Genomic DNA, 11,905 nt, shown 5'->3' with positions numbered 1-11,905 from the left:
ATCCAAGTATCCCTCTTCTGTTCATAGTAGAAAACCAGAGCTTTGAGGTGTTAAAATGGATTGGCTAGAAAGACCAATCCTCTATCATGAGAGGAAGTGTATACAATACAATCAACAGTTATTTTAAACAGAAGTAATGAAGAGATATCATTAAAGTGAAGCTCTTGTGTTAATTACCAAGCCCCATGCCCCTTTACCTGGATGTTGGGGAAAACCAATGGTTGGTTTGTACAAAGATCAGGCACTGTGTCATCCTTTAGCAGTATTTTCTGACTCTCATGAAATGAAAAGAATGATTTTCTCATAAAGAAATGGGCTCATTCCATGGCTTGTGAGAAGATCCTGGTCTCATTTTTTCCTGTGCATAACAATATAAGCTGATTTTTGTTCCATTTTATTTCTATTTTCACTTAGATTTTGCTTAGGGATATTTGTGATATGGTTATTTTGAAGGTAGATCACATGTGAGCTTGGAGAGAAGAAGCAACAATCATAACCACATTTCAGCTTAGAACCTTCTTTATTAAGGAAGGTCCTTCAGTCACTTTTATTAACCAGAATATATGATGTTGGCAAGAGCACCTTTCAAAGTCCCATTCCAGGTGTTTTTGTGGGGTCAAAGAAGGCAGAGAGCACAATGGTGGTGACTTAGCATCTAAACAATGACCATCAAGTTGCCAACCTTGTACCTTCTGGGAGACCTAACATTGCCTCTCTGCTTCTATCCCTGAAAAATGAAAAGTTGGGACTGAAGACTTGATATTAGTCTGGACCTGTATAGCACCTGCTTTGATAGTAAACAACCCCCCCCCCATACCCAGACTTGGACAAAATGGCGGCTATCTGTTCCTGGGCCAAACCTTCTCATCTCTGACCTACATCTAGACCTTGAAGTATCTGATTCTCCCTGGGCAAGGATGGACCAACGGACCAGCAGCAACAGCAACGTTGGGCTGCACCACCTTGGGTGCTTTCCCCACATGGAATGCTTCTCCTGAGGCGGACTCCACGGAAGCCACACCAGCGAAGGCATGCCGCAGGTCGTAGTGTGCCCGGTGCCCTGGCAGGGGTGCCTCAGGGAGTGCCACCACCACGGGTCCCACCAGCAGGGGGTCTGCCGGCAGGTTGGCCGGGGAAGGCGCAGGCACCGCTGGATCTGCCACTGCATCGCCTGGTTGGGGCTGTGGGGGCAAAGGCTGGAGAGAGGATCACGTCCAACTTAGCTACCTTTCTCCTCACCAGCAAGGCCACACATGCTTCTGGGTGGAATCCCAGCCAATTCTCTCCCAGTAATAATTTCTACTAGCAAGAAATCTGGCAAAAAAAAAAGAACTACCTGGGTGCAAAGGATTGTCATCAGAGGCAGGACTGCCCTGTGGTAGCCCCTTTCTCACCAGCTGTCATGGGATCGGTGGACTTACACATATATCCCACAAGAAAAAGCACCCCGCCTTACAGCTTCTACTATAGCCACAGGGGGGCTCCTGGGCAGATCTGGCCACCTGAGCAACTCAGAATCCCACCCCCCACCCCACCCCCGCCCCTGCTCATAGAAAGATGGACTTGTCAGCCTCGCACGAGCATTGGCTCTGTCCAGCAGCCACTAGTTCGAGGGAGGGGAAGGCATGGCGGAAGTAACCTTTCATTTGTTGATGATCCCATATGCCCATATGCCCAGAGCTATTTAGGCTATCGGTCTCAGAAGAACACTGCGTCCATGTTAAAGGATTACTGTGTTCTGAGGATGGGGGCAAATATAATCACTATGTTCTTACCTGGGTTTGGAACACGGTGCAGGTCACGGCCACATCTTCCCCACCAACCTTCTCCGTGAGTGTTGCCTTACAGAACCCATATTGCTGCCCACAGAAAGAGAAGAGTTATCTGAACTGGTTTAAAGAGTGGATTTTCTCCCCCAGTTTCACTGATACTCCACGTCCAAGGGGAAAAACTTCAATTCTTATTTCCTTAAAAAAATTTTCTCCTAAAGTTTCTAGTTTCTGCTTATAGAAGATATACAATATGTAATTCTAAATAGAAGGCAGAAATTACAGGTATGCTTTGAGACTGTAAGAGATTACCCATAAGAGGTGCCTGGGTAGCGCAATTGGGTAAGAGGCCGACTCCTAGTTTTGGCTCAGGTTGTGATCTCAGAGTCATGGGATCGAGCCCCTCATTGGGCTCCAAGCTGAGTACAGAGTCTGCTTGAGATTCTCTCCCTTTCCTTCCCCCTGCCCTTCCTGTTCATGCTCTCTCCCTCTCTCTAAAAATAAATAAATAAATCTTTTTAAAAAAGAGACAGATTGAAAAAATAAATTAATTAATTTAAAAAGATTGTCATTCATCCCAGAAATTGTGGTGACCCAGGAAAACTTGTTAACATGTATTTTTTTATTTTTAAACATATTACAAATTATTTAAAAATTGGGATCATTGTTACTATATCATTTCATACCCTGTGTTTTTCACTCACCATAATATGATAACATTTTCTTATATCACTCATTATTCTTTCAAAACATAATTTTTAGGGTCTGTATGATTTTCTGTTTATTAATATACTATATTTTAGTTCAAAGACCTCTCTTTTGGGTCATTTTGAATTCATGATAAATCACCTCATTAGATATATTTCTGTCGAACATCTCTGATTATCTCTTTAGACTAGATTCCTAGAAGTAGACATTATGGTATCAAGGATTTCAAAGATTTCATCTTAGAAGTGTGTCTAGAAAATCTACAACACACTCCTGGCAACCATGTATGACTTGGCCTAATTAGGAAATAGCCTCTGTCTTTCTCCGAACTCCAAGGGTCTCCAGTGGGGAGATGACTTGGTGACAGCTCTTAAGTGCGGAGGTGACACCACAGAGGAAGGTCTGGCATAACCCAGCCCCACGGGGAGTGGTATTTTTCACTGTTCTCTCTCCTCTGAAGCCCCAGGATACTAACTTGCTGTAAGGGCACTCTGTTCTATGGCCAGTTTTGCCGTCCCCACGGCCTGGCCTACTCACCTTCTCTGCCAGCAGGTTGCACTTGGCTGGATCCGTGACGTCTTTAGCAGCACAGTCCGTGGCAGCCACGGCAAACTCCACATATGTAGACTGTGGAAGAGGCTGAGGAGGATAAAGAAAAATTCTAATGATGCAACATGACTTCATCTGGAAAGGCAGGGAAGGAGAGGCTGGAGGGGAGGAGCAAAGGCACTGGGGTTGCTCACTCTGGGGGGCCCCATTCTCTTAGAACACACCAAGTGGCCAGGAAACATGGTGCCAGTGGCCACCACAGATCAGTCATTGGGGATCTGTGTTCTGAAGTGCTTGTATACAGAAGGGAAGGAGGTAAAGGTATCACTGCCCATCATTCAGGACAGAGACGAGTTTCGAGAGCGCCCACTTTAACTGACCTGAGTGGGAACCCAGGGCCCTCCCTCCCCTGAACTTTCCACTTTTTAAAAATTTTTAAAAATTTTCATCTATTTAACAACAGTGTAATATTAATTTCAGGTGTATAATCTAGTGATTCATGGCCTTCCCTCTTGGGGCTGCTGCAGTTTGAGTCCCAAGGTTCAGGTTACTCCAAGATGGCGGCAGGCAAGTGAAGAGATTAATACCTCTCCCCTCTATCCTATCACAGACAGCGGGATCCAACAAAAAGTCTAAAGAAAAGTAGAGAAGAAGCTTGTGCTTTCCTTCCTTGTAGTATCCGAATGCTTACAATAAAATATCTGTTATTTGGCGACGTCTGGGGTGGGGGTTTCTGAGAATCACGCATTCTGGTTCATCAGAATCATCACTTACACCTGGAATGCATTTCCAAGCATGCCGCGGCTAGTATCCAGGAGACGCGTTCTCTTAAATACCAGAATTCTGTTGCAATCAATGTGCTAAATAATCCACTCTACAACTGGATTTTTGGCCCAGTGATTCAAAAGGCACTTTCGGATCCTGCCACCACACGCCCATCTGTGTAAGCAGGCTCACGCCTTCGTAATTACCAATTTTGAAAGTGCTCACGGTCAGTGGTGATGCGGGACAACCTCGTGCTAACCCGTGAGTTCACAGCCCGTGCTTCTGGATAATGCCGGAACTCCCACGTGCCGCACGGCAAGCCCCGGTGGTATCTAGAGTTGGGGACCCCGGGACAGGCAACGACTGGCTGTTTTATGTTAGGGTGCTCCGCATGGGTGAGGTGCTGAGGGGTCTTTCCGGATCCTTGGGACACTCGGTGTCCTCATACCGCTCATACCCCTAAGGACCCTATCTTTCCTTTTTCTCCCACCACCTGCCCTGCCTTCCTGTCGCTGCCCCTGCACCTGCTCTGTCCCTCACAGCTGTCCTACCACCTACATTCCTGCAGTGCTACCAAACTGCCCAAAGGTCTGTCCAGGGGTCTCAGTCTTACCACAAATTGAGCCCGGGAGATTTCCACAAGCTGAAAATAGGAGCCATTACTCTGAGCGTTGAAGGCAGTCAGCGCGACATCCACGGCGTGCACTACCTTGGTGTCGTTAAGCGGGGCCAGCAAGGGGCAGTCTGGGCACAGCCTGAGCACGTCCTCGGCGGAGTCTGCGCACCGGGAAGAAACGAGGGTGGGCTGTAATTCTTCCAGGCCTTCACCCTGGCCTTGCTTATTTTGAAAGGCCTAGGACATGCCCCAGGTGGCTTCAGCTGCTTTCTCTGCTCCGGTCCTGCCGACATTTCTGCAGGACCCCCTCTCATCAAGGTGACTTTCACCTCCAAGGAGGACAGCTCCTTAAAAAAACCGTTTTACAGTTGCAAGTCCCAGGAAATTGGGCTCCTTCTTTTCCTCACCAACAAAGCGGCTAAAACCGCTTACACTGAAAAACAATTCAGGTCCCTTCCTCACTCTCTCTGCAAGGTAAAAGTAAGAATCATAATAATCATCTCTACCTGGACTGGAATCGCATTTTGCAAACAACACAGAAAACTGGCCATCCTGTTTCAGCACCCGTAAATCGCAGTCCCCTTCCACGGCCTGGAGAAATAAACCCACAGTGAGGGCTGGGGTGGGTCGGGGGGGGACAGGGGGGACTGGCCTTTCATTTATCATGAGGAGTCCGGGGGTGGGGGGTAGGGTGGTCCCTCAGGCATATTGTCAGAGATGAGCCTCATGAAATCACCTTCACCCGAGTGGTATTGAAACGTGATGCTCTCTGGTTTCAGAAAGGGCTCTAAGAAAGTTGAACTGTTGTAAAAATCTGCCACAGGGAAGGCAGCATCCAATGGCAGTTTTAGCCACTGCACACCAGCTAGCCATGAAGGGAGACTGGCAAGCTGGGTGAAATGGGCCTGTGCTTTGCTGAACCAGCAGGGAACCAGATCGGCACCACCTGCGGTCACCCGAGGAGGGGCACTCACGTGCTCCGTCAGCTGCCTCACGGTGCAGTTGGCCAGAGGGGTGGGGTCCAGGACGTGGCAGGTGGTTTCCAGCGTGTCTATTTCAAGCTCAAACACCTCTCCCATTGGCCGCTGTGGAGACACAGAATGAAGCAGTGAGCAGCCTATTCCTCGGATGCCGCAGAGTGGGCCAAAGTGTGAGCCCTTGGGCTTGAAGTTAGCCCTGTTGGAGAGGTGAGGGGAAAGTCATTCCTGTTAGTGGGCATCTCCCCCAGCTCTGCCCTGGCCCATGGGCAATGGCCAGGGCTTTTCTCGTCTTCTCCTGTTTGCTGGGCAAGCTTTTCGATGGTTGTTTGCAAGGAAGAAAGGGCCATGGTCTTGGGCAGGTCATCACTCTGGGCTCTATTTGGAAGCTAAAAATGAGTGTTGATACTCACTTAATTTTTAAGATTTCACCCTTCAAGTAGTCCTTTGCAAAAATCAGCTTTGGATTTTTTTTTTTCATTCAAGTGGCAAAGTAGGGTGCCATAGGATAATATCTTAGTGTCTCTTCTTCTTCCTCCTTCCTCTACTTCTTTCTGCCTTCCTTATCATCATCTACTTTCCCTCCTTCCCCATTTTCTTTTCCTTCCTAAGGGAAAAGTTGTCCTTGGCTTTTTGTCTTTGGGTAGGTGCCTGGATGCAAAGTTTCTGCTCTCTACTGCCCCCTGCTGGGGAGGAGGAGGCAGAGCGAGCCTCCTTCGGAGATGGAGCTGAAACTGAAGTCACTAGTTGGTAAATCCTTGGAGGTGTTTTTGCAGGTTCATCTGTTTCTGTATCTTTTCTCCAAAGCCTGGAAAATGCAGAAGGTACAAGTATGCTTTTTTTTTTTTTCCTCCCTTTTAGTTCAGCTCTGCTTGCCCTTCATTTAGGTTCTGCCTGCGTCACTAGTACCTGAACCTCCTCTCCGGGAGGAAGCTGTTTTATGATGTCTGCACATAACTGCCCAAGTTAAACCCTGAAAACACACATGGCTGCAGTGACTAGGAGCCAGGTACTCCTGGGATTCTCAAGAAATGTACCTTTCAAGTTCTGTCGTGAGTGAAAATGGTAATGTCCGTTCATGACTCTCCCTCGAATATGCACGCTGTGTGCCCCTCCCCCACTGAATTAATAGGCGTTTCCTCCAAATCCCCCTGCCCTACAGTATGGTTACAGCACTTTTAAAATCCATCCTGATTTCACATATTTTTTCCTATTGTGAGATCAGGTGTTAGTCTAGACATCCCGATGTTTACCTGATTCTCCCTTCTGGATTATAAATTTCTTGTGGGTGCTATGTCTTTCTCTCTTTTATATTAGGTTGAACCATTAAAATGGCTATATTTGACTGCCTTGAATACACAAAAATAGTAATTTCAGATGGTTCCGCTTAATATTTCTCATGGCACCTGCCACAGTTCTTACCCATGGAAGGCTTGTAACCAATGTTTGCTGAAAGAATTACCCCTCATGGAATATAAAATTGAATCTCAAAACAGGCAGAAGACATCCACCTTTTCTTCACTGCTCCAGATCTCTCAACTGACCTCCAAGGCATATTTTCCAGCTCAATCTTTATCATCATTGGCTTCAGACTGCAGTGGTTACTTGTGTAGTGAGTGTGTGAAGAGGTAAACCCCATTCCTGCTGACATTTCTTTCTGGGATGAAGGTCTCTTTCTTTGGGAGGTAACTTGTGTAGAGGAAGAAACATGGATCTAGAATCAAATCCCAAACCTATGCCTCCAAATTATAGATCTAGAACAACAATAAAATACCCTAGTATGTCAGAGGCTCGGTTTCTTCTCATGTCAGACAAGGACGGTGCATACAATACAGGACTGGGGGATGGGAGGGGTCCAGGAGATGGTGTGTGTGGAGTGGCCTGGCACGGAGCAGTTGATCATCAAATGTTAGTTCCATTCCCTCTCAGTCTTCATCCAGAGAAAGAGAAGCAAAGAAAGAGAAGTGAGTTCCTGTCAGCTAGAACCCTGTATCTTGTGCATACGGTTTTTCTATCAAGACATGCTTTCTACCTGTGATGTTCAAAATATCATTTGAAGCCTTTTCTTGTCTCACCCATCTCCTCACCCCTGTCTAGCACCGTCCTGAGACCCATGACTGCAGCCCAGAAGGCCTCCTCTCTGTTCCCCCTCCCCCTTGCTCCCTCCCTCACTCCTGGGAAGAAACCAGAGAGTTTGCCCCTCTGTGGGCTCCTTGTGCTGGGAGATGGGACCTTGGAGGCACCCGGCAGAGCTCCACACACGGTGACTTACCCGAAGCCACACTCTGACTTTGTCAATCTGGTTCAAGATGTGCTTATAGCCTCGAAGCACACGGTTGTTGATATAGTCCACAGCTGCCAGGGCTGCTTGCTCTGTTTCTGGGTCATCACAGTTGGGTTCTCTGTAAGCCAGAGCTGTCCCAACGGGGACAGAGCGGCAACCCCAGAGTTGAGCAAGGCAAAGGAGCAGGGTGAGGGTCCTCATGGCTGTTCTGAAGGGGCCCTAACAGCTGGCCAGATGGCTTGAAGCTCCAGGAACCAACCTAGGTGCTCTGCTCCAAAAAGTAGGCCGGGGGAGCACTGAGGGCTTTATTTATCTGTCGGAGCCTGCTAGAGGAGTTGCATAAGGACGTGGGATGATTTCTGTTCTGGTTCCAAGTAAACCCCTGCAAACATCAGCTCTGGAAAAGCAAACAAGTTAGGACATCACCGGTCCCCCAGAAATCTGCCAAAGTCAATGCTGCTGGGGGCAGGCGGAAGGGGAGTGGTTGTGGAGATGCTCCAAAGTCTTGGAACATGGAGGGGATGAGATGTGCACCAAGGCGAGGAGGGGCACAGCCAGCCCTGAGGGAGCGCCCCCTTCTGGGAGCAGAGCATGCCATGGGGTCTGGAAGGGGAAAGTGGGGATAGGTAGCAATTTGATAAATCCTCTAATGTCAGAATGATCTTCTCCTAGAGGGAAAACAAGGCCCGCAGATGTAGCAAAGATACAGATGGTCTAGAGCAAGCAGGAAGAGCTCTGGGAGATGCTAAGATCTTGGGTAAGAGCCTTGGAGAAAAGAAGGAAAGAAGAGAGAGATTTCTGCCTGAAGTGTGGAACAGGGGTGAGAGGAGGAGTTCCCCGCGACAGGGCTGGGTGGGCTGCTCTGCTCCCTCAGGACCGCACAGAGGCGCACTGACCTGGGTCTCCTGCGTGGCTGGGTGTGGTCAGTGCCCCCCACCAGTGCAGCAGAGGGGGGCCCTGGTCCAACAGCCACTCCCTTGGCAAAGCTCTGGGTTCGAATCCTTCACTGCAGGCTGAGATGCTCTGGAAGACCGTAAGAACCCAGAACATTCTGCAATGCCCTCTGCAGCTGTAGCAGAATTAAAGTCAGTTTTTATGGCCAGAGCACAGGGCCAGAGTGTTGGTTCAGGCACTGCTTGTAAGTGGCCCTTGACCATCCAAGGTGTGGCCTACAGGAGGGTGGGCAGGAGAGTGAGAGTCTTGGGAAAAAAATCACGGAAGGACCTGGCTTGGTTTAGCCTGGAGCAAAGAAGCCCTCATGTGAAGACCCACATGTTCCTCAAATGTTTAGAGGCCACCATTGAGCATGGATGGTTTTGTTCTGTTCTCTGATATTGAGAATAATGTTTCACCTTGAAAAAAAAAAGAGGGAAGCTTTCTGCAAGGAAGCATGATCCTATTGATCTGCTGGGAGCTGAAAGGTAAGCAAGGGGGAAGTATGTTTGGTTGCCATCCAGGCCCATCTAGGTTGGCCCCTTATGCTTCTTCTGCCCCCTGGGGTTAGAAGGAAGCCTGAGTGGTGAGGGGGAGACTTATGCAAATAACACTTTAATGTATTTAGTAGGGCACAGAGAGTCATCTGTCTTTGCCTGTGCGATTGGGGTCTGCCCCGGCCTCTTTCGCCAGGTAACCATTGACACTGGTGCCCAGGTACATCCACCCAACAGCCCCCCCCCCCCAACTGCAAGCTATTGTCCTGCTTGCCCCCATCTTGTCCATAGCAAGACATCCGTCCTGCATCCTCTGATCGGGAGTCGCTTTATCTCAGCCCTGGGACCCTTTCTAGAAAAAAGAACTTTTGTCAGCTAAGTACTACCCTCTTTTTTAACCTTGGGAAAATTTAGCTCTTGTGCCCATCCCATGCATGGGAGCTTCACAAAGCTGTACTCAAGCCCATCTGCCCCGACACTGCAGTCATGCCCATCCTCCCCCTGCTCTGGTGCCATCCCGCCACACAGGAGACCTCTCCCTGCAATGTGATGTCTCCCCATGCTACCCCTATACCCCCCACCTCTGAAGCAAGGTTCAGGTCTCCTCTGCCTTGGGACTCCCACTCAGGTCTGGGGTGGTTCCACAGTCCCCCCCAACCTGAGGGTAGGGAGAGGGGAGAAAAAAGTTTCCTTTGATCATTCTTTCTTTGGGTATCTTTGTTCTTAGATCTTCCATGGGTGACAATTTCTAAAGCGCGAGTTATTGTTTTGTTTCACTGATGCTAGAAAAACAAAGCCTGTAGTAAAGAGTAATAGGTAGCTCCCCTGTCACCCTAACAGATATAAACAGCCCTCATCCACAATCTCATCATCTAGAGGTCAACACTGTCCAGGTTTCTTTTTCTTTCCTTCTTTCTTAACAGTGTCACTGGTCTATCATATAGTCTTTTTTTTTTCATCTTGTCCTTTTTTTTAATGCAAAGAATTATTTTATATATAATTTAGATTGGATGGCACATACAACTTTGTCTTCTTTTTTTTCACTTAACACTGTAACTTAAATATATTCCCACATCATTAAACAGACTTAGAAAATGTGATGACTGCCTATGATTCTTTCATGTGGGTCATAACATATGTAACCACTTGCTTATTGCTGAGCATTTAGTTTGTTATCAGCTGATCATTATCATGTACCGGCTGCAATGAACTTTTGCATTTAGGAATCTTTGGTTAGCTAGTTCTTTTTGCAAGGTGGATTCTTACTAGTGGAATCATCGATTCAAATAAATTTGGATATTTTTAAAGCTGTCAGTTTTTCTGGCCAGATCACTAGCTGTGATTAGAAAGACTGTGCTGATTTATGTCTCTACCATTCAGCTGGTTTAAGTCACATTGGGTATTGCCTCTTTGCCTCTGCTACTGTTTCCATGCTGACTTTTGTGGGAATCAGATGTGGGAAAATAATCAGAACTCTTTTAAAATGTATTTTATGAGTATCTTTGGTTATATGTCAACTATTCCACATGTCTAATACTTAGGAACTGAAATGCCTGTAGAGTCAAGCTGAATAAAATGTTCCCTTAATTTTTTTTTCAGTTTCCTTAGATAAAAATGTTGCCATTTAGTTACTGACAATGAAAAAGAACAGAGATGATATTTTGGTGTGTTTTCCAAGGCACTTGCAGCAAAAGGTGTCCAAAGGAAGCTGTGGGTACTTGCTGTGCCTGATGGCACCAATTTCAAACGTGGGAAGATTTTCACAAGCTGAATGCATGCACTTACGATTGATCTTGGGCTGGTTTCATCCACCTGGCTCCAACTTCTTTGCATGTCAGCAGGAGATAGACATTTACTCCATTTTCTGCTCGTTGGTCTCATTATTTTAATTACCTTTCTGTGCATTTATCTGCGAGACCCACATCCCTGCACTAAAACAATGATCTTTCTGTTGACACTGTATCTGAGTGTATTGAAGATATCAGAGGTTTGTTCAAGCTGGTTGAGGAGACCAGACCCAAGGGCCTGAGGGCCAGAAGAGGTTCAACAACCAGCAGGACATGTCCAGCAGGGTGCTGGACGCCCAGCAGGGCGCTGGGCAGAGCTTGCTGGCTGGAGCCCCGTGTGGCTGGTGGCTTGGTTTTCAAGATGGCGGCTGAGGATGGTACCAGGTTCTCTGAAGTAGGAAGTAGGGCTCTCCCCTAGGGCAGCGATGCATGTGAACTCTTCTGAGGCTGACTCTGTGTTTATAATTACCAATCAGAAGAGAAGACAAGAAGGATTGTGGCAAGGTGGGGTCAGAGTTGCTGGGGCGTTTGTGTTGGGGGTCCTTCAGGCAGACACAGGTAAAGCTAGGGGGTAGGGTAGAGGTAGAAGGAGCTACAATAAATACCAAGTCAAACTTTGAGAATGGAGGTGAAAGCGAGAAACCCAGCCTTTGACAAAACAGAACATGGTAAGTGGACGTCAGCAGAAGCCAGAGGGACGATTGGTTTTCACAGGGAGGAAGTTATAGTGGTTGGTGCTTTAATCGCTGGGATGAATTTCTGGCTCTGCCCTTTTTGGTACAAAAAGGGCCTAGGCCCTGAGAGGCCAAGCATTAATTTCTGATAAGCCTGGTGTTTCTTCATTTATATGGGCATTGAACAAATGTTTATCGAACACCCACTACCTGTGATGCCAGGTGCCTGGACGCAGTGACAAGAAGACACCATCTGCCCTAAAGGAGCTCACCTGGATTTTTGTGGCCCAGCAACGTCTGATCAGCCAAGAACTATAAATTATTATACAAAATTATGTGGAGATAG

The 11,905-nt window shown here is 47.4% G+C and overlaps 1 protein-coding gene across 2 annotated transcripts; it reads right to left on the bottom strand.

Moving 5' to 3' along the window:
• Nucleotides 1-501: 501 nt before the first annotated feature.
• AHSG (alpha 2-HS glycoprotein) lies at nucleotides 502-7,971 on the bottom strand. Of its 2 annotated transcripts, none has more exons than XM_004745205.3 (7): nucleotides 7,657-7,971; nucleotides 5,382-5,492; nucleotides 4,914-4,998; nucleotides 4,405-4,568; nucleotides 3,015-3,116; nucleotides 1,776-1,859; nucleotides 502-1,196 (listed from the first exon to the last, which is right to left on the bottom strand). In XM_004745205.3, exons 1-7 carry the CDS (start codon nucleotides 7,867-7,869, stop codon nucleotides 882-884), a joined length of 1,074 nt encoding a protein of 357 aa, XP_004745262.1. In that variant the 5' UTR covers nucleotides 7,870-7,971; the 3' UTR covers nucleotides 502-881. The 2 variants fall into 2 exon arrangements, with proteins under 2 accessions (XP_004745262.1, XP_004745263.1); XM_004745206.2 differs by having other exon boundaries at nucleotides 502-1,181; nucleotides 7,657-7,967.
• Nucleotides 7,972-11,905: the final 3,934 nt, after the last annotated feature.

Source organism: Mustela putorius, unplaced genomic scaffold (assembly GCF_011764305.1).
Source record: "Mustela putorius furo isolate JIRA1106 unplaced genomic scaffold, ASM1176430v1.1 tig00003834_pilon_pilon_pilon, whole genome shotgun sequence".
NCBI classification, from domain to species: domain Eukaryota; kingdom Metazoa; phylum Chordata; class Mammalia; order Carnivora; family Mustelidae; genus Mustela; species Mustela putorius.
This window is presented reverse-complemented; position numbering and strand designations above follow the sequence as displayed.